Below are 22,659 nucleotides of genomic sequence, written 5' to 3'. Positions count from 1 at the left end.
GATTCGAAGCAACTGTCGGGATGTTTTATAAACATTCGTCGCGGTCGAGGGATCCCAGTTTCCGTCAAAGATTGGAGTTTTACGAACAAGAAGTAGGCGTCTAATGTCCCTAACGATTGGAATGTTTCTTCTTCGCTTTAAAAATAGGAGAACGATTGGGGATATTTGTCACGAGCGACTCGTTTTTAAAAGTTTAGGGCAGTGGTGACAAATCGTTGACGTTCGACTCGCGAAATTACGTTATAGGCAAAATAATTATTTAACCCAGTTATGAAAACGATGGTGCACCGTTGCTCTATAGTAAAGCTTCGATCGAGCATTATTAATTGAGTCGAAGCTGACGTCATAGACGTAATTTCGACTCTGTTCGAGGTAAGAATTTATAATTAGGAACGTACGAGGCACACTTAGACTTTATTGTGTCTATATTTACATCAAAGCTTGTCAAGTTTCTTATTTCATCTCGAGTCTCCCCCTCGCGAGATTCAATTACATCTACGAAATATTCGACGTATAAGGTTACGCGAGCACGATCTTTACAAACGGTACACTTCCCTGCTCTTATCAAACCGGTAAACTTCACATTTTCTCGCGTATCACTGACAGTCGTTTCATTTTATCTCGTATCAAGGATCCAGGGATGAATATTTCCGGCACGAGATGAGAATTTAAAACGAGGGAACTCGAGGTGGATGGGGGGGGGCCTCGACCGTGGAATTATTATTCTGTTTAGCGTATCGTCGATGGGCTGGAACTAGGAAAAAGGTTAGAATTTTCGTAAGAAATCTCTCATTCCGTGTTTTACGTCCTCGTAAACAGCTCTGAGAGGTTACTGCACAGGTTGTTTTAGCAACGAATTTCAGAATTACCAGTCTCGGGAACACTAGCATGCTGTTCATCCTCCGTTGCACGAATTTTTATTCTACCACTTAAAGACGAAATCATTTTTGGATTATTTACTGTGGGCGGCCGTATACTTCGAAACACTTAAAAGTTAAAAAAAAAATTGTTACGCTTTTAAATTGTGTACCCCAGCAATGGTCAAAAGTAATATTTAACGATGAATCGAAGTATAATCGCTTTGACGTTTGACTGAAAAAATTAAAAAAGGGTTCCTCAAGATTCGTACATTTGCATGAATTAATTAACGTTTAAAGTGAATAATTTTTGAATCACGATACGCAACGGAGGATTAACTAACAAAAACAAAGTAACGATCACGTCGTGGCGAAAATCTGGGAAGGAGGTTATTCAGGAGGAAAAACTGACTAGAAAATCCAGAAAGAGAATTGTTCGTACGTAGCCTCCGTTCCGTAGTAAATCGATTCTAACGACGGACGGGTGCAGGCGACCCGATTTTTTTTTTTTACATTCATATTAAACTCAATTTCCTCGAAAACGGTGCACGATAGACAAAAATATTATTCCACCCTTTCGATGCATTTTTTCGCGTCGAATATTCCCGCGTGATCCGATTTCCGCGGCGCGAGCCGCAAACACGATTATTCGAAGATGAAAGTAGAGTAAACTGCCCCCGGTGCCGGAACTCGTCGCGTGTCCGCCGCGGGAATTAGTTTTGCCCGTCCAGCGGCCATTGCTCGGCTCTCTGAAACGGTTGCAACTGAAATTTCAGGGAAAACCGCAAGCTTACGTCGGGGTGGCGCGCAGTTAGCGCTCGAGCAGGCCTAAATGAAGAGCGATCGCCGCGGGGACAGGTGATCGATACCGATTGCAAGGAGCGGCGCGAGTCGGCGAGCGTGTGTGCGCGCGCGCGTATTCACAGGGTAATCGTGGCGGTAGCGCGCGGGGGGAGGGTCGGAGAGCAAGATGGAACTCTTCCTGATTCTCGTCTGTCTGATTGCACCGCCCACCCTCTCGCTCTCGATCAAGAGCAAGCTCAATCCGCGGATCGTTCAGACCCGGTACGGCGAAGTGCAGGGGCTGATACGGTCCTTCGAGTACGGCAAGTTCCACAAGCCAATCGACATCTACCTGGGGATACCGTACGCCACCCCCCCGGTCGGTGGTAACAGATTCTCGCCGACCAGGGCGCCCAGTCCCTGGGAAGGAGTCAGGTAAGTCCAAGTCTCTCCAGTGTCAACCTTCTATCTCTTCCAACTCGTCGATAACAAACATTTTTGCCCTCCAAGTTGCATTCGATTCTCATTACATATATTAATGCTAGGGGTATTCTACTGTGAACCTTTGAAAAAAATCGATTTCTTTTTTTTGTATCTTTTATTCCTTATTTTTATAAAATATAACCACGGTACCGAGCAGAAGAAATCGAGAACTGTTTTCCACGTGTTTCGGAAAGTTTAATTGTTTGAATGCGTATTCCTAAAATTCGATCAGTCGACGAGATAACGATGTTGCAGAATATTTTCGACCGTGCCGTCTGGCAGCGTTCGTAAAATGTTTCGACGAGAATTACTATGGACGGAGGTTCGCATAATCGATGCCCCGTCGTTCGTCGAACGAAACGAATCGCCGTGTTTCGCGACGTCGTCCGAGACGGCCGAAAATTTACAAGGGTTTGATTTCAGAGAAATGTATTCTGCTCGCTGGATTTCCCTTAATACGCGGATTCTTAAACGTATTCTAGAGGCATATTTCCTGCAAAGTTATGTCAAGCTGTTCCTTTGAAATTCGCTCAAGTATTCAGTCCGTACGCCCTTTCATACTCACTCACTACCCTGTCATTCTGCGCGGCTCCTCGGAATAAAAATGCACTTAAAGTCGTTTGCGGAACTCGGAGAAATGCCGACGAAACAATTTTCTATATCTTTGCACCCTCGACCGCGGGCGGACAAAATGAAAACGCGTCCAAGTATTGTTAATTTACACGGGTAACAAACTAAACGTGTAGCGTTCGGAGAATCGTCCTCCGATCTCTCCCTTGATCAGCTAGCTACGAAAAGACGAGTTCACAGAACAATTTCGAACATTTCGGCGCAGCGAGGCGACGATTCTTCGTTTCCATGAGCTACCTTCTCGCCCACTTCGTAACGATACGGAAACAGCCGAGTAGTTATTCATGACCTTAATCTGCATACATTACACAGACCAGAGATACACAGTGCGTTGAAAATAGGCTGCAACAAATTACTCGCGAAAAGGAATACAATAGTACACCCTCGAAATTACTTTATGCTACCGTGAACCAAATTATTTTTGGCTTACGAGCACGATTGTTTGAATAGAACCCGCAAAGAGAGATATACTCTTCCAAGTACGACTTTTTTAATTAATTTGTACGAAAATCTATATTGAAAATTCGAATTTAGAATTGTTGAAAGCATTCCATACTATTTTCCAATGATCAAAAGATGAAACTGGTGTTTCCAGGTTTATATTTTATTTTTCCAAATTCTTTGACTGTTCGGTATCTTTCTGATCCGCTTGATTCGGGCCAATGGGCGTCTCGTATCCGTGGTTACTCTTGCTCGTCGGTTTCTCGGTGAATGGAAGATGTAGATGGAATTAACAGCAATCGTTCGTTCGAAAAGCTGCGGTCTTCCAAGAATCGAGCGATTCGAGCGTTCGATTTATCCGTACCGTCACGCATGAGTGGGCTCGAACGAATCCCTCTTTGCAGATTATCGGACTCGGTCGGTCCAGTCTGCCCCCAAAAGCTGCCCGACATTTCGAATGAGCAAGAAGCATTGGAGCGTATGCCGAAAGGCCGACTGAAGTACTTGAAGAGACTGCTGCCACATCTGCGGAATCAGAGCGAGGATTGCCTCTACTTGAACATCTACGCACCCGCCATGGGTAAGTAATTATACCACGAAAACAGATTGTCCATTATTGTTCGTCGATCGATCAAAGATCTACGAAAATTTGGTACACTGACGTTTACAAGAGAATCGTAGATTATTGTACAAATCGATAACTTCTATTATTCTATGACACGACTATGGTTTTCCCAATGAAACTATTTGTCAGCAGAACCACAACACTTGTCAATCAATCATGTGTCCATTTTTGCAGTTCATGAATCGTGTGTGAAGTGTAAGAAACAACAGAAAGGATTAGTTTCTTATTTCCAGTTGTCGATGACCGTAGCTCGTACCTTCCATTCGCTGAATGATCTATGAAATCGATTTATGCAAAAGATGTAAGATAACTTCGTTTAAACGAGACGTGCAATTGCAATTTGTAAGTAGAACGATGCACCGGAGAGTAAGGTCGTATCGCGGTATGATAGAAGATATTGATCCATATAAAATATTCCTCTACGATTTTGTTCTATCCCCGCTTAGAGCAGAGCTATACGTTGGCACAGTTACTAAATTCATCCTGTATTCCTCGAGAGTGGCTGTATCTCAAAACTGAGTGATTTAAGGATCCAGGGTCGCGAGAAGTTTCCTGCTAATTTTCAGACGCGGCTGTAAATTTTCTGACAGAACTTCGAACGTATCCCGCGTTACTCGCAACTTCGCCATAGCTACTTTATTGCTCGAATGAATTTTATTAGAAACACTCCGTGAAACTTAATTTACCAAATTGGTTCTCAATTCTGACGCGCAGACATAATAATTATCAGATAACGCTTTACACTGGAAAGCTATTTTCCAACCGACACTCGGGATTAAAAGATCGAGTAATTATCGAGTATCCAGAATGAAATTAAATAACTTTTTATATAATTTTTAAAACAAGACTAGGAGCTTTTTTGCCTCAGTCAGGTTGACGTAATTCTTTGGAGAGGATTTCTCGAAGTAGAGTCGACACGTCAGCATGGGCGACGCAATATTCGACGAATCGTCTCAAAAAGGGGGATGGTTCCAGTCGCGAGAGATTCGAAGTTACCAACGAGTAAGACAACGACAGGCAGGCACGGGACGTTTCATTTCTGGGGCGCAAAATCGTCGAACATCGTGGCATATACGCGCAATATGTTACCCTCCTGCGGTGCGCGTTCGTCTCCGCACCCTTTACCACCCCCTCGATGCTCTTGCACGCGCGTTCGTAGGGCTGCGTGCGGCGTGGAACGGTTTCAATAATAGTACATCATTGCATTTTCTCCATGAAATAGGAAATTTTACTTTTCCCCGCTTCTTGAACTCCCGACCGTCGGTCGTTCCAACCCTCCGCCACCCTTCGACGAACCCCCGTTTTTCTTGTAGCCTCTCCCGAGCCGGAAATTGAACGGCAAAGGCGACAGGAATGCCGGGGCGTTTTCTTGCGTGACACGTCGAGAGGGGTGGTTGTTGGAAAGGGCTGGTGGCGCGAGGGCGAGGCAGGGTCGAATTGTTCGGGTTGGTAGAAATGTAAATTGGTCGAGAAGTGCGTCGTGATCTCGATTTAATCTAGATTCGAGGACGAATGGCTGCTAAATCGTTCTGTTGTTCCCTCGGGTAGAAATAATATTTTGTAAACCCGTACGGTTTACGATTCGGATGGATATTTTATAATCGATCCGAGTTGCAATATTGCAAGGATAATATTGGAATGAAAAATAACAAAGTACGAAAGCAAGCATAGGTTTTCATATGTAATATATTTTAAACGTTTCAATTTTGTGTTATTTCAATACTCATCAGTTCTGAATAACGAGGGAGAAGAAAAATACGGGATATTTAGTTAAAAATGAAAACTATTTACGGCGTTTAAAAAAGCAGAAATGAAATTTTATAAATGGTAAAGTATGCGATGGAATGAAATATATCGAGTGTTTTACTTGAATTTTTCCTTCCTTATAGAGATAATAAAGACTATTGAGTACCGATCGACAAATTACTAATTGGAATTTTTCATTTTAATTCATAGACTTCGCAAAATATTAGCGACTAACGATGACTAGGGAAACGCAATATACAAAGTTCAATAAAACAATTCTCATCCGCTTTTTGTATAGTAATGATCGAACAGCGATATTGAAATTTTCTCAAATATTAAAAATTAGTGAACTGTTCGAATAATTCCGGTTCTGTTTAAATCACGGATCTTGACGAAACTTGAACGTGAAAGGCTCGACGGTTCTTGACTATTTATCAAAGTTTAAAAGGTCAGCGACAACCCGAAGAAAAGGTACGCTGCCTCTATATCCTCTTCGACTATAGACACACATTTTACATCGGACATTCACTGTCCCCAGCACCCCTTCTACGTTTCGCGGATCCAGGTCAAACCGCTTTCATATCTTTCATGTATCGCGGCGTGCACGTTCGCGTTTCGACAATGAAACATCCAGACGTAAATGTAAGCCGGAACAGGAAACCAGAACACGCCATTCTGCGAGTCTGCGCGCGAGCGTGACTACCTGCTACTGGAACTACGGCTGCCTCGGCAACTGTCCAAAATGCGAAACTACCACGGATGCGTTCGCTGCCCCAGTCGTGTTCGAAAAATAGTCACGACCCTTCTGCTCCGTGAATAATGCGACATTTCTATATATCCGAAAAACGGCGAGAATCGGGGACAACGGACGCGACGGGGGGACTTTAATTTGTCCGCTTTCTCTTCGTTTCGACGCTGCAAAAGGTCTAGCGATCCGAAAACTTTGGGAATGTATCTTAAAATCGTTCGACGCCGTGTTTTTCAATATTTTTCACGTATTTGACGATTTAATTTCTGTCATATTTTCACGTATTAAGTGTCATAAATATTACTCGTTTCCATCATCGACAGAGTGCAAAATTTCAAATGTAAATATCCAAAATATTCACAGAAACTTATTTTTAAACGTGATCGATATAAACAAATGAAGTGCCTTTAAATATCGGTAAAAAAAATTGTTTAAATATGCTTGGTTTCTCAGGCTGGAATTTCGAGTCGATCTTAACCAGTAAACGTCATAGTTTATTGTAACATAAACTATTCGTATACATTATTTTCACATTTATATTTGCATTTTACTTGCTGTTGGGTGGAACGTGTCGTTTTATTCAGCGTCTTCGTTGCCTCGAACCGACGACAGAATAACAGAATTGATAACAAGCGAGCCGTGGTTTTGTCGATGTTCGTAAGTAGGTCTGATAAGATACGTCTGTCTATATTCTGACCGACGAGATGTGTTCCGGCAGATCACGGAGCTAAATAGTTGCCTGGCAACTAAGGACACGATCTACGTTGCCATTGGTGACAAGTAGGATTACCCAGCCGCGAATTGATTCAGCCAGGAACCGGGAAGATGCTCGTGAAGCATTACACGTGTTTAGTGGGGTGCCGAAGGGCTACGCGTGTTTGTTACCCTCGATGATCTTAGGACATTAGAGACATCCTACCCCTGTTGGACATCCTGTCATCGAATGGTTCACCCGAAACAAGCTGTTTATTTGTAACCCTGTACGCGACAACGGTAAACAGAAAATGGATTTATTCAGGATACCCTATAATAAAAAATAACCAACTTTTCTGGAAGCAGAGAGTGCAAGAATATCCACAATTTGTCATTGAATTTATTCAAGAGTCCTCTCGAGATTTATTTTCTTTACCATCTAATTTTGAGAATGAATTCTTTAAAAATACTTTTGATGTCACATACCCGACATAGCTCTTGAAACTGTCTGGAGTTCTCTATATCACTTACGTCCAACGTAACCGTTTCATGCTACTAAAACAGAGACGCGATATTTATCTCGAAAGCGATAAGACACCGCGGGTAAAAGCTTCCACCGCATCTACATTCAACGCGTTGTCTAGCAAGGCTCAGGATGGAACGTTTCTAACTGGGTCGGTCATAAAACAGGAGGTAGGATTCGATGACGCGACTGGCAATGGCGGTACGAACGCTTCGGGACTGTCGGTGTGGGCTGTGCGACAACTTTTATTTCTAATAGAGGACCCGTACGCCCTCGTTTCAGACTTTTATGACACATACCGTATTTAAAATAATTCTAGTATTCGCCAGTCCATGTTTTACTCGTTATGAAGCGTACTTTATGGTTCGTAAACAGCTTCGAACGGCGTAGCTAATTCGCGCGACGCTTAAATCGCCAAGATTTAAAGGCTCTCGGAGATCCGTGCAATAACGGTAATTAAGTTGGTCGGGCAACTAACTCCCAGGCTCTGCCAATCGTATAGACAGCGGGACCATCAAAGAAACGGTGTTCGCAATTAGTACCGTAGCGTCTCGTTAACAGAAACTCGCCGGTTCCCGCGAGGTAACATTATGAAGTTACCTGTTTAAGCGCGCAACAAGCACACCGTAGCGACACAAAAGGGAGACTCCAAAGGAGTCTCGTCTGAGTGCCATCCCCAGCAACAAGGACGTCGAGAGTCCTTCCGACAACCCTTCCAAACAGCCATCAGCAGAAGTTCATACACGCCACCGCATTATTAAATGTGGTTCCGCGTACTTTGCCCGACTCGTGTCGCCGTGAGCGATCGATCCCGCGGCCAGCTTCGAGCAGAAAAGTAACGACAGCCGTTGTGCGCCGCCCTCAAAGTCGCGCGCGGATGCACGAACCCGGGAATTGAAGTTTCCCGATAGTTTCTTAGGCGGTCAGAGATGAATAAATCGATCTGTCATTTTTTCCATAGTTCAGAACAGAATTCGATATCATAAAAATAACGAAAAGATGATTCGATACAGTGAAATCGTTACGTTATTTAACTTTTCCAAATTTTACGCGGTATACGAGTAGATCTTACATCTTATAGGAGTTTACAGCTCCTACAGGAGCAGACAGCTGTAGCGTATGCGAAAATACATGTAAGTTGACTAGAGGAAGGATTGAAAGAGTTAATCCAGTGTTATCGGACGGCAGACCAGGAGCAGAAATTTTTCGGTGAAAAAAAAATTTCTAATCGTCGTAAAAAAATTATTTTTGGTTGGGGGCATCAATTACAGTCATTTTTGGTGAATACACATACCACCGAAATCCTACGCAGTTTCGAGAAAAAAATTCCTTACCGTAATGTCTGACCATATTACCGATATGTTTCACTGAAATTTTAGGGCGAAAAAAAATTGTTCGAATCATTCTAAAAAAATTATTTTCAGTTGTGGGAGTCAATAACAATCATTTTTGGTGAATATACACACCCCCGAATTCCTACGCACTTCCTAGAAAAAAATTAGAGAAGGTGTGAAATTTTTCGACAAAATTAAAATATTTCAAATCATTCTAAAAAAATATGTTTGGTTGCAGGGGTCAATTATAATCATTTTTGGTGAATACACATACCCCCGAAAGCCTACGCATTTTCGAGAAAAAAATTCTTTACTGAAATGTCTGACCATACCATTGATATGTTTCACTGAAATTTCGTGCGTATCTTTAAACCGTCGTAACTTCTGAACGGTTTGGGGGATTTTAATGTTTAAAGCGGCAAACGACGCGTATTTTGATGGAGAATATGTAGAAATTGTAAAAATATTCGAAAAATTGTTCCTTAACCCCATGAAATAAGTGAAACCACAGAACATTGGTCCTATCTCTTAACATTTCCGTCATAAAATCTATCACGTATCGCGTAACGTTTCAAATTTGTTTGAAAACGTGGTTTTCAATTTCCCCTGAAATTTTTTCAACTCGAGCGCGACGAGAAGTGTAATATAGTCAAAGCGTTTCGAAATTTCAAACATTTTCAATTTCGCGAGTTTCGGGGTACAATTTCCGTCGAAAAGAACGACGTTCTTAGGATACTCGGGAGGAATTTTGACAAAGTCCACGAGTCATTCGCGTAATAAAATACCGACGAACAGAGTCGTCAGTGTCTTTTTTAATACGTGAACCGTACGCATCGACGCGGAGGGGGGGGTGGCAGGAATGGACCGCGGGTCGGTGGGGCAAGAGCCGCGGAGATGAAATTCAAAGACGGAGGCAAAAGAGTAGACAGTGGAGAGTGGAGCCATCAAACGCGAGAGAAACGGAGGAAATTCTCTGAATATTTCACGCGGCTCGCCTCCTAGACGGGCTTTCGAATTCGGTCTTGCTCGGCTCTTTCATTTTTCTTCGGGGGCCGACCTATATTTCGCCGGACGAAAGATAAAGGTGCTCGGAGAAGAAAGGGTTTCGCCCGTGTTGCGGGCGACGAGTCGTCCGATTAGAACGAAGACTTAAATGTCCTACATATTTCTTTTCTCGCTCTCCACTGGCTCCTCTTTATTAATGATCCACCCCGATCCGGGACATTATCTCGATCGGACGCGTTGCGAACGTTGCTACGTCATTCGAGCTGTCGATATAAATCACGTGTCTGTCAGGTAGATTTTTACGGGCGAAAATACCTCGATGAGGCCCTTATCGTCTTACTTTTACTGCAGAAGTAGTCAATAAAGATTGTGGTGAGAATATATCACGTAGACAGCACAGGTAAATGGCATAATTCATCGAGCAGTTTATTGGTTATTTATTTTTCATGGAGTCAAGCATCAAGTATCAACTTTCCTTCTTTGTTCTTCGTAAATAGGTAAAGCTCATCTTAAATTCCAAAATATTTATAAATATTAATATTTTTAAGGAAGATCTACCCTTAACAATCGAATCGTTCAGCCTTTCTTGCACGTTTCTTGCTCCTCCAACTCGTATCTCTCCCGTCGAGTCGAGTCTGAGAATAAATCCAGCCGGAACCCTCATAAACTCGCGTTCTCGTTGGCGTCGGGCGGGAAAAAAAATGCGCGACATGGGGCGAGCAAGAAAACGCTCGCTCGAGGTGCAAAGGGTGCTTGATCATCGACGGGAATTAAGGGTGGGATCCCGTATCGACGATACAAAGGAACGCTCTCCGCGGAACAGGGGAAGCCACTTTATCTTTCGTCCCGAGCGAACGAGCAAATAATTTCACGGGCCGTGCCCCGTGGCTGGATGCCCGCGATTCACGCTCCGCGGCCAAGTATTTCAGAGTTGAAACGAATTTTCTGGAAGTTACCGGGTTTGATTATTACTTCGCGGCCGTCCGGATAAAAGTTACCACCTTCCCCGAACCCGTGCCACGGGAGTTTGGAACGCAGGCGGCCGTGTGATTGCCACTCTCTTTGTTAGCTCCCACGGATTTTATGGCACCGATTGGTCAACGAATAAAACCATGTTTACGATCGTAAAAATGTTTACTCGGCGATAAAGTCTACCGCGAACTCGATAAATACATATCTGGAAGAAATGGTATCAGCATCCGTCTCGGTATTAAATATTGCGTAAAACAAAAATTGAGGAAAATGTAATTCGACATACGTAATTGCACACTGATTACCATGTAATTACCGTGTAATCGTAATCGCGAATCTTGGAAGCATGTAGTAACTATCTAATGGTCGTGTAATTGCTGCATGATCGGAGCGCGTTTACATGTCATCGTGGCAAATGTAGCCAGATTACATTTTGCTCAACCCGACTCTGGAGCAGACTGATTCAGGCGTCAAAACCCTTTAGAACCAGAAGACACTTAATTTATGGTTCATTTTGTCCAAATTATACAGTTTTTAGTTACGAGAAAGTCAAATTACTGCTTGTCTACTTATAAACATCGATCGATCGTTTATATTTTCATGATATAAGCGGCAGAATATACAAGCAACTCTCGTTTACGCGAAATAACAAATTCAGAATGGCGCCGTGTCCGAGGAACAATGCGAGCAACTGCATTTCACGTTGCATTTAATTACTTTAACGTTAGCCACGCAGCGCCAACGTTATGAACTAGCGTTTATAGTAAATAGTTCTACAGTCACAGTTCCGTTCCGGAACTTTATTGTTCAGTCGCTTATTGTATGCGAGACGTCAGAAACGCATGACCGGAGGGATTAAGGGGCTCTTCACCTACGTGTCTCTCATAGCCCCTACATACCGGTTGCTCTTGCCGGTATGTATTCCACATTTTATTGCATCCAACGTTCGCAGTCCGTTCCCACATTTGCACAACAGGCGCTCGCCTAAACGTTCTGTCATTCTAAACCCGGACCAGTTTATTAATAACGTCTCCCAGCACACGATGATCCCCACCAACGAATATCCGAGCCATTGAGCAGACGTCGTGCTCCCGTTATTGAACGAACGCTTAAATTTAATTTTCATAGCTCCACCGCGTCCATAATGAAACTGTGTTTTAGTACTCGGCGGCTTAAGAGTCACTCGTTATCGAAATTTTGAAGAACACACACATTCCAAGAGCATATTAATTAACTTGTAACGCGCAAAGTGTTCGACAACCAGCAGCGACACATTTAACTCGTCGAGCAAAGTCACTTCGACATACGTATAAATTTTCTTTGAAACTTCGGTTAAAACGACACGAAAATTAGTCGTGATTTCCGGTGGTATTCTTTCGCGGGGGGTGACAAACAGCGTCGGCGAATTAGATCACTGGCTTGGCAAAAAATACCAGCGAATAAAGCGTAACAAAGAAGCGCGCGTGCCGAATTTTTAGATTGCTAGCCGTGTGACACGCGAAGCGGAAACAATTGCGGAGCGGAATTAAAATAAAAACGAAATTTTTATCCCCCGTTGTTTCAGGTTTATTCCGAAGCTCGCCAGCATTGTATTATAAATCTCGGAGTTATCTCGATGAAAATTTCGAATAATTTTCATACGCGTTACAAACTTCTGTTGCGTGTTTTACATTCTCGACGGTTGAAATTACGGTTGAAGTATCGCGCTGAAAAAAAAAAAAAAAAAACGAGTATGGGATAAAACCTTTAGCTTTAAATAACCTTTTTCTACTAATTCTCTAAACTCAAGTACTTTACGGTCTGTACGGTTTGCTTACGATTGGAATGCATAGTCGTGTGCACGCAAAGAGTTGAATGTAGCGTATCGCGCTCGACGATGAACAAAATTACGATTACGATTCCATTTTAATTTGTTTTAATTTACGTACTGCGGTATCGATCGCTGGGTACCATCCAATTGTTCTGATTTATTCATGTTATTTTCATTCTGGATAAAGTAATTCGTTAAAATCGTTATTTATATAAGCGTCTTTCTAAATGTAAACTTATCTTTTCACACGTTCTTCGACGTTCGCATAAATCGTTAAATAATAGATTTATAGAAAATCGTTGAGCTCTCTAGAAATGATTTATACCTGAGTATGTTTTATTTGGTCGTAAGAGCAAGAATAGCAACGGTTCCTTTTATGAATCCGTTGCTTTAAATTTATGACCGCTTGTCGTCCACTTTGATGCCTTCAGCCTTCGCCTCTCGCATCTTCTAATGCGTTCCACAATTCCCATCCATCTTAATATTCCTAGCACTATACGCGAGCTCCCATAGAATGCGAAGTTCCCAATCTTTTCCAGAATGTTGACGCGAAGGTCCAAATTATTGGTTTAAATTTGTATTAATATTTTATGTTCACAGCATATTTTGTCAGGTGTCATTAATAAAATTATAATTGCTTTTGGCTCAATCAGACCCAGTTAACTTTCTTCCTTTTGTTACTAAGAGAATGATCTACGAATTTCGTGTATTCGACAAACAAAAATACGTTCAATCATAAGCATAAGTCGTAATCGAGGAAGGAATAAATGGAAAGAAGCGATTAATTCGCCATAGAGGGCGTTAAATAAATTTCATCGACTATTCGTTATCCGATTTGAAGACTTATGTCGCGCAACGTCATAAAACAAATTCCTCCGCGACACGGTACTCTAATAACGTCAATTCGTCTTTCCATCAAGACAGCCGTGTCGCCAGGAACGATTTACGCCGGGCAAACGAAGGCCGCGCGACCCAGTAACCTTCGTTATTTCTCGCCGATTAATAAAACGAGGAAGCGGGACGGGGCTCGAGGGGGCCGGCCATTAATTACCAGCAGTGACCGGGGACATTAGTAATGCCGTTTCAACTCCGGAAATCGTGCAAACGTCCGCACTTGTCGCGTTTTCCGTCCGCGAAACTTTTTACATCCGCGCGTTGGAACGATATTTCACGGACGCCCCGACGCGTCCAATGCGTCCTGATTCGCGTAATTGAAAGCGCGATCTGTCCTGAATGGAACGTCAAACGCCCTTAGAAACGGACAGTGGGTATTTAGTACGCAAATAGATTGTCGTTGCGTGAAAACTCTATTATGCGTGCCGTCATACGTGGAAAAAGAACAGTTAATTATTTTCCCTATTGTCGGGGACAAAGAAAAATGTCTTTCTATTGGGAAACGACATATTTGAGTTCCTGAAACGTTTAATAGATGTACTTGTAGGTTTGGAACCGTGCAACTGGGTCCAATTAGATTCTTAATAATTCAAATACGCGATAAATGTTTCGCAGTTAAAAGTTACAATTTTTAATATATTATAATAACGAACAAATCGTGGGTTCTTTTAAATACCTTTCTCCGTAATAAAGCGTCGATCGTTCCACTTTGCTGTGGCAAGGATTAAATCGAGCTTGCACCGTCCACGGTTATTCCTTTATTTTATCATTATTCCAGGAATTTTGTTCCCATCCAACGCACGTAGCGTTTCTATTTCGCTGGAAACGTGAGAACATCCGACCGGACGTTCACCGTCAAAGGAATCCGCGTGAAATTTCGTCCGTCAAATGTCACAGGCTGGCGCGTCGCCTCGTTAGCCCGAGAAGATGCCGTTTTAATTAATCACGCCGTAAAGAAGCGTCCCCGCACACGTGTACCGTCGACACGCTGATACTTAATGAGAAAAAAACGAGTCGCGGGAGCGGAACAGAGACATCAAAGGGCGCCAGCTGGCTGCGGATGAACGGTCGACTCGCACTTGGAATACGAATTACATACGTTCCACGAGGTGGGCGGCATTCTTTATTTCCCTTTCCGCCTTCACTTCGTCCGTACCCCGTCAAAGAATTCGCGTGCATCTAGGAGACAACGGGAGTCGAAACAAGAGGGACAAGAATCGTCGTTCCGTGGATCACCCATTATCCTATCTTCTACTCGTTGATTCGCTTTCGACGTTGTTCCGGAGAATGCGGTCGCGATTATCGTTTTCTTTCCCTTTGTGCCGCCGAGGACCAGACGCGTGAATTACAGCCTCCGTTCGAGAGACAATGGGCGCTAACGATGGAAAATATTTGTATATCTTGCGTGATAATAACTTTGAATAGCCTTAACCCTTCGGAACTTTGGCTGAAAATTGTTGAGCGGTGGAGAATAAAAAGTCTCTCGAATACGCTACTGATGGAACAAATTCATGATGCATATTTATTCGTGGGTATTCCGTTGGATTGGCTAAATTGAAGTTATGGAACTGGGTTTTATGCTTTTTGAATTTATCTGTAGATGTACATCATAATTAAAACATTTATAGGATGTTTTAATTTTTAAAAAATTACAGAATGCACTTGATATGGAAAAGTATCTAAAAATCGATTTCTTTCAGTTTCTGTAAATTTGACACATAAACAGCCATGGGCCTCTTATTTATTATAAACATTTCTCAGCTTGACGTTGAATACCTAACATTGTAACTAACAGTATACTGGGTGGATCTTTGGTACGAATTTTGGTGCCCCCATTGTATTTCACCGCGTTCAACATGATACTTTAACTTATCACAATGGAGCCCCTAATAGTGGAGTACACCTCCCCTCGAAATTGTACTGCGACACAAAACTCCCAGTCGCCGGTGGTCCACTTAGCCGAGCGGGTTGCGCAACGATACCGCGAACGACAGTCGAGAATTATCGCGGCGATTTAGCTAGCAAGTAAAACGAACCAGTAATTACGAGCCGGTTGTTTCGGAGTCGTGCTGGTCGATATCGTCGCCAGCGAGCATTATGGATAAATAAACGTATTTACGACGGCGTCGAACGAGAGGCAGTTTCGTCTCGACGTCGAATTAATCGGGCACCGGTGTCGTAAAATTCAATTCGTAGCTAAAACCGATCGCATTCGTTTTCGGCTTTGCTTTAATTTTCCTCGTTCCATCTGTGGAATTAAAGGTTTAATGGAACTGTACACCAAATTCTTTAATAATCATGACACGGGGCTACGTTTGTAGTTTACGGGGAAAGTTTGTCATTTCTCTTTTCGTGTTCAAAATTAAACACTGGCTCTGACTTCTATTACTCTTGAAAGTGAAATTTAGGGATGGCGACGTGATCCATAGAAAAATGAAATAAACAGATGTCTTTGATGGAGCTCTAAGTATGTATTAAGAAATTACCAACTGGAGAATGGAGTGGTGATAAAATGAACTCGTATAAAATGGTTGCAGATAATAATAGAGAATGAAACTCAATTTGTTGCTACGCGCGGTCTCGATAAATAATGTCATAATCTTTCGATGGCGTTCGCAAATTCGGAATAAATGAATAATCCTGGATGAAGGATTGGGGAGATTGAAGAGGTTTTAGTCGAACTGATTTATTACCTATTGACTGATGGAGAGCGTGATTTCGACGACTAAACGTGTTGTGTGTGAGTTGAGATATTACTATTCGCGAGCTGTAACACCAAGATCTGTTTGCTAGCACGATATAAAACAAAGTCCTGGTTTTTAGTGAGTTGTAACACGGAGTGACTTTTCTCGTATCACGATGCACTAAAGAAAACTCTGACGTCGAATGACAGTGGATCCTTTCAGAAAGGGCTACATGGTACACTGTCGACGAATTTTTTGCCTTACCATAAACCTTCCATAAGGTCGAACAGTTTGTGTTCTTTCCTTGCAAGCTGTTAACAGTAAAAACTAAATAATAGTCACTGATTAATATTGTCTAACTATATAATAGTTGTATTTTTTGGCCACTAGCCGATTGGAAGCCCTCCAGTCGCTTAGGGTTCTGTGTACAAATCGGTTCGAAACTAACCAGAGAAACGTACGTTCCGGGGCTGCAAGTTTGTTGAACTAGTTACACGTTGTAACGTTTAAAAAACAATTTTGAAGATGATTTAGTGTGGGGCCAAATTGAATCGCTAATCTAAGTTGGAGAACTTTCCACGGGTAACTGGAAAGACGTCGGTGAATTATGGCGGCCGGGAATAGATGTCATCGACCTTTATGCGATGGCTCTCGATTACCTAAAACTGAACTTTCGCGAAATTGTCCGAAGTCGCGCCCAGCTTTCGACGGGGACTTGGCTCCGGCGAACATATGGGGTTGAAAAAGCTTCGACGTTTTGATTAAGCGACAACCCGGTGAAAGTGTGCTGGAATTGCCGATGGTAAGAGTTATATCGTTGCATCGATCGAGCTGAAAATCCTTTGTACGAAATTTTACTATTCGACGAACTCCAATCAATCCGTAAACATTTAACAATGAACCGAGTTTATTCGTACTCCGTCCGTCAAATTTCAAATTTCTTTTCGTTCAATATTCACTCTCGGAATTTGTCTCTTTAGAAAAGATATTAATATAACATATTTCCCCCCTGTCGCGAGTAATCTATGCAGGCAGTGGATCCTTCAGGAAAATCTATTCCTTCTTTTGGACCTTTTTCAGGGTAGAAATAATTAAAACTTAAAAATGAATTTTATCTGCCTATATAAGAAATGAAATGAAAAAAAACAAACTATAATCTTCAAGAGAGTATTATTAATATATTTTCATAGCAATTCGGTTATTTGTTTTTTCTCTCGGTGAATTATTTTTCGAACATCGTCGGGTCGGGGCTGGTCCATTAAAAATGTTATTTCCCGTAATGCCACGATTTCAATAAAAATTTGCGAGCCAACAGCTTTATGCGCGACGAGTGAAATAATTTTGATAGCACCCTCTCCCGGGCCAGGTCGGTTTCGTTTAGTTCTCGGTCGGCTATTGGTCCGCCGCGAAATTTTACTTCGTTTCTAGAGCCGCAGACCGCTAAGGGTTGTTCTCTGGAAACGATGGAAGTCGGTTCCCGGGCGAAATTGAGACTCTAATTGACCCCCTGATGGCTAGGTGGCCCGCTCTCGATGCAAACTAGTTCCAGATTCGCGCGTCGCGTTGGAAAGCGCACGGTGGGTTTTCGTGGTCGCGTTCCGGGGGCTCGTTCGCGCCGCGTTTATTTACTCCGGGCGGATCAATTAACGAAATAAAATTGGACGGCCCCGCGATCCAGGGAACGGGCCATGTCTGGACGATTTCTAAGCTTCTTTTTCTACCATCTCGACCGTATTTTCAGACTGTTAACGTCGTTGTTTCGAACGGGTTCCGCGAATACGAATGCAAATTCGAGGACAATTAACGAATCGATGTCGAGCTTTCCTCCAATTTACGCGTCGACCGCGGATTACTAGCGGTTAATTAAATTTCATCGACGTGTACCACCTCCCCCGCGAAGAAAACGTTTTCGATTTTACGAAGTACCGGGGGTACTTTTACTCTCCGTGATGAATAAACGACCGTCGAGAGTTCGCGTTCCATCCCTTGATCGGGAGCTGCTCGGCGCCGCCGTGGTTTCGAGTAAGTCGTTATTGTTTTCCCCCTCGGGCCGATAATTAAATTTCTTCGTGGGGCTGCTTGAAACCTCGTTACGCTTAACCCGCTTAAACGACAATCCCTCAAGTTTGTACGCGCGTCAACAAGGGTATGTTAACCCCCGGCGTTCGACGCGTCGACGGCCAGGGGGATGATTATCGGCGTCATTGTGGAACGTTTGTTTACTGGTCAGGGAAAGTTTAATTAGTTGCAAGTTGGTAGATTGTGGTCAAGTTGGAACAAGTGACAGGAGAGGGTTTAACAATGTAGATATTTTAAGCCGAAGGGTTAATCGTTGTGGAACTGGATTGACCACTTGTAGGCATCGATTCGCCATTGCCACAGAGAAAGTCCTGTTTAATGGCAACTTCGAATTACAGGGATAAATCGCGTCTGGGTTAATTTTAGGTATAAAATGTTTAGATAATATTTTAAATTATCTGCAAAAATAATATTTACTCATTCTACAAAATAGTTCCTATCTGAAACAGTTGATAACAGTTTTGAATTAATATAAAATGAATGAAAATAAAAAATATGATCCATATGAAATGCCTAACGAATCGTCTGAAGCTGTAATTTATTTTGGCGGTATAAACGAAGCGAACGTGTGCTGGTTGCAGCTGTTCCATCGAAACTTCACGAAAATACGAGACGTTTTGTCAAACGTCGTGTGTGAGAAACGGTCGCGTATCAATTTAGCCCTGAAATCGTAATTGATTTAGAGGGTAGATAGAGAATCGAGGATCCAATAACTTCCTAGGCACTTCGAATGTCCCTCTCGGAAACCGCGGGCACTCTAAGTCGAATATCAATCTTCGCCCGGTGCATTTTCGTCGCGAAGTAGAATTCCACGATCCATGGCCAGACATACCGGCGACGAGGAATTCGCGTCCAGATTGCTGGCATCCGGAGCGCAGAACTCGTGGAAACGATATTCCTGCGCGATTTGGCGACTGTACACGTTCGTTCGATCCTCCGTGGATGAAATCTTGATCCATCGACGGGCGTAAAACGCGTTTTTTTCTCTTTTTCATTGTTTTAATTACAGTTTCTTATTAATTTTCCTCTTATGCAATTTTTTAGATCCTCGAACGAATCTAAATCTCTAACGAACCTATCAGAAATTTTTCTTACGTAAATACTGCGATGTACGTTGATCCAAAGTTCGTCCAACGTTAGGAAATTCGTGTTCCAGTGCTCCAGATCGACTTACTTAAACTTGAAACATAGCATAGATTCGATAATCCGAGAACTAAATATAAGTACCATGTAATGAGGTTCTCTTGTAACTCTCGCGATACATATCTTTACTCCATGGAAGATGTTCTCCTTGCCAACGCTAATAAGGCATCTGATCTTGCTCTGATTCCCAGTACCTCGTTTAGATTCATACATCATACTGCCTCACGTTTCAAAACTCCTGATTTCATAAATAATTATATGTTTCGTTATTACACATTTACGAATTGAAAAAAGTAAACCCGGTTTCAGAATATACAAAATATGAAGGAGTTTAAAAATTGGCGCACGCTGAGTATTAAAAATATCAGTCTTCTTCGTAGATTACCTCGACGCTCGACGTTGTCTCGAATCGTATCGTAAAAGGCGAACAGTTTCCCCCCAGACCCGTCCGTTGTCTGTATCAACCCCCCGAGTATGGTGCAGCCTCGAGGCTAAGCAACCCTGTGAGCAAGTCACAGGAGTGCGCAAAAACGACCACGAAAACGTCGACGCCGTGGAAAAAAAGCCAGCGCTCCGGATGCTGGCGCGAAAATTGAAAAAAGAACAATGACGAGGGTGGCTCGGTGGCACTCGGACGCGAGCGTGGAGGGGAGGGTCGAGGGTTGTCGGGGTCGAAGGAGTGTTGAACGCTCTCTGCAGCCTAGGGGGAGGGATATAAAATTGCTTGGGAACCCTCGTCCCCTCTAAACCAGCTGCAACTCTGGGTATATCGCTCCCCATCGCTGAGTCGCTTGTAAATAAGCGACGAACACGCGTAACGAGTGTCGAAGGAACTGCGTCTCGTGCAACCCTATCTACCAAGACAGATAAAGTAATATAGGGGCTGAATGACGAATAAAAATATAGACCATTTATACAATTTTTATTAACGATCATCACTACGTGTTTACGTAGGGGTAAATTCTTTTTCTATACACGTGAAACATATGTATATGAGTGTAACGTGCATACAACGCGGTATAAGTAACGTTCAATGCGCTTGACTCTATTTCTCCTCGTAATACTTTCAACTCCGACTCCGCTTCTCGTACTCCACTTTCTAAAAATGCATCGCGGCTTTCTCTCTCGCCGCTCGGTTGACATTTCCTTTTTGCATGCACTTATCCCCGCGCAAACACTCCGTACCTTTCCGAAATGTTTTCCGCACGTGACCGGGATCGATGCATCATCACGTGCTTTCCTTCGCGCCCTTAACTTTCCTTTTTCGCTCGCAAACCCTCGACGACGTTCTCCGCGCTTGTAATTCACGCTCTTAAATCTGCGTGCGTACTACACCACGCCACGATACGTTTACTCTTACCAGTTCGCATTGTACAAACATCCTGAATATAAATTAGTTTTCAATTAAATAAGGAAATGTCGCGAAGTTGAACGGCGCTAAAATAATATTGTGCGTTGGAGATTCTAAACGAGATTTTAAATTTAGCGTTAAAGTGTCGCCGAGTGACACCGAGTGCTGATCGCCTCTCGTTTGCCAGCAATCCACCAAACTGTTCGTCTACGTCTCGATATTACGGCGCGAACCCACCGCCGACAGAGTCAAACGTGGGTTGTTTCAGCGCGGTCCACATTAAACGGGCGGCGATGAAAGCACGCAGCCCGAAACAATGAGCCGCGGCTGTCAGACGTCGGACGGGTTGGAGCCTCGCCTCGCGCCGTTTCGTCTCTATTTTCGAGGGTTCCGCGCGGTATCTTTTCGCAGCCGCTTTGTCTTCCCCGTCGCCCCGAGGACGGAAACGACAAACGATTATGCAAACGAAGCACGACGGGCCGCGGAGAGCGAAGGTACCTACGGTGACGAGCAACGGATGACGCGTTCGTGAATCATTTCACCCGGTCGGATTGATCGACCGTACGAGGAAACGATCGTTGGAATTGGCGATCATGCGGGAGACGCGGCCGATCTATCATCCGGGGAACAAAACGTCTACGCCAGTGACGCGTAACCTTCTTCGTTTCTGGGTCGAGCAAAGTAAATGGAATAAATTTTGTCTCGTTCGTCTTTGCTCGAATACTTCGTCAATTCTTAACTTATGTTCAGGTCCAGGTTCGATGGAAGGACTTACGATATTTTCATTATTTATTAAAATTGAATCAAACGCGAGATCCGTGACGATGTTCTGAAACGTAGGCAACGTTGTTTAAATTATTTTGTTACAGCTTCACGAGGGTCTTAATTATTCTGTTGCTTTCATCTCCAAAAGATTAACAGATTTGTAATGTTATTGTGAGGATTACTTCAATTAAATCCCTTGTAAATTGGCTTCGTGGTATGGAACGGTTTAGAGACTGCTTAAACAATTAATGTTTATTACACGATAGAAATGTTAAATATTCTTGTTATATAATGCAGTGAATTGATTAAAATTCGCTATCGAGGAAGAATTCATGCTATTTAACTGCTGGTGGTTTGAATAAATGTTCAATTTCTATTTGGTCGTAATAATTTACAGTATTTCGCACTTCATATCAAACTTGTAATTTTCTAATTTTCCAAAAAATTAACAGGGTACGTTCGCAAGACTGTGTTCTCGAGAAGTGGAAATATTATCGATTTTATTTGTTTGAAATTGTCAGGCTGGACCGATCGAACCGCGTCAAGCTCAGCTTTAACTCCGGACCGCTATAAAAGCACGAACAGGTTCTCGACTCGTGACGCCGACTTCTTCTATTTAACTAAGGAAGTCACGCCAGCGTACACTCTAGCAACGTCTCGCGACATACGTGCCTCGTATTTTGTCCGGTTTGATCCTCTTCCCGCGAAAGAATAAGTCGGCTGGTCACGTCAACCACTTATTTACCGGCATACGCTGTCAGAGTCACAAAAGGGAATCTCGGTTCCAGCGAGGTGGAATCGCGAGGAAACCTCTTTCCGCGCGTCGCATTAAAATCATCCGCTGCCCGCGCGGAGCCTCGAATTTACAGCTTTTCCCTGTCGCGCAAAGACAAGTCTCACTGTTCATCGACCGTGGGCGCCTTTTTAAGAGCTCACATCGGTAGAAACGTCGAATGAAAAGGCAAAATTCATCATTTTTCCATCAAAAATATATACGTTATTACGAGTAATTAAAATGTTGGATACGCTCTGAAGATTATACATCGAAAATGCAGAATAAAATTTGTTCTAAAACAGAATTTTCATGGAAAAT

At 42.9% G+C, this 22,659-nt stretch overlaps 1 protein-coding gene across 1 annotated transcript in view; it reads left to right on the top strand.

Annotated features, from left to right (window-relative positions):
- Positions 1-1,827: 1,827 nt before the first annotated feature.
- LOC122396981 (neuroligin-4, X-linked-like) overlaps positions 1,828-22,659 on the top strand; it is a 273,670-nt gene continuing 252,838 nt past the window's right edge. Inside the window, exons 1-2 of the mRNA XM_043395780.1 lie at positions 1,828-2,075; positions 3,599-3,774. Of these exons, the coding sequence (XP_043251715.1) occupies positions 1,828-2,075; positions 3,599-3,774 (424 nt within the window). The remainder of the gene's footprint in view (positions 2,076-3,598; positions 3,775-22,659) is intronic.

Source organism: Colletes gigas, unplaced genomic scaffold (assembly GCF_013123115.1).
Source record: "Colletes gigas isolate AHSC1104 unplaced genomic scaffold, ASM1312311v1 Colletes_gigas_Sc00008, whole genome shotgun sequence".
Taxonomy (NCBI): Eukaryota; Metazoa; Arthropoda; class Insecta; order Hymenoptera; family Colletidae; genus Colletes; species Colletes gigas.
The sequence above is the reverse complement of the archived record's forward strand: the minus strand, read 5'-3'. Positions and strand labels throughout refer to the sequence as shown.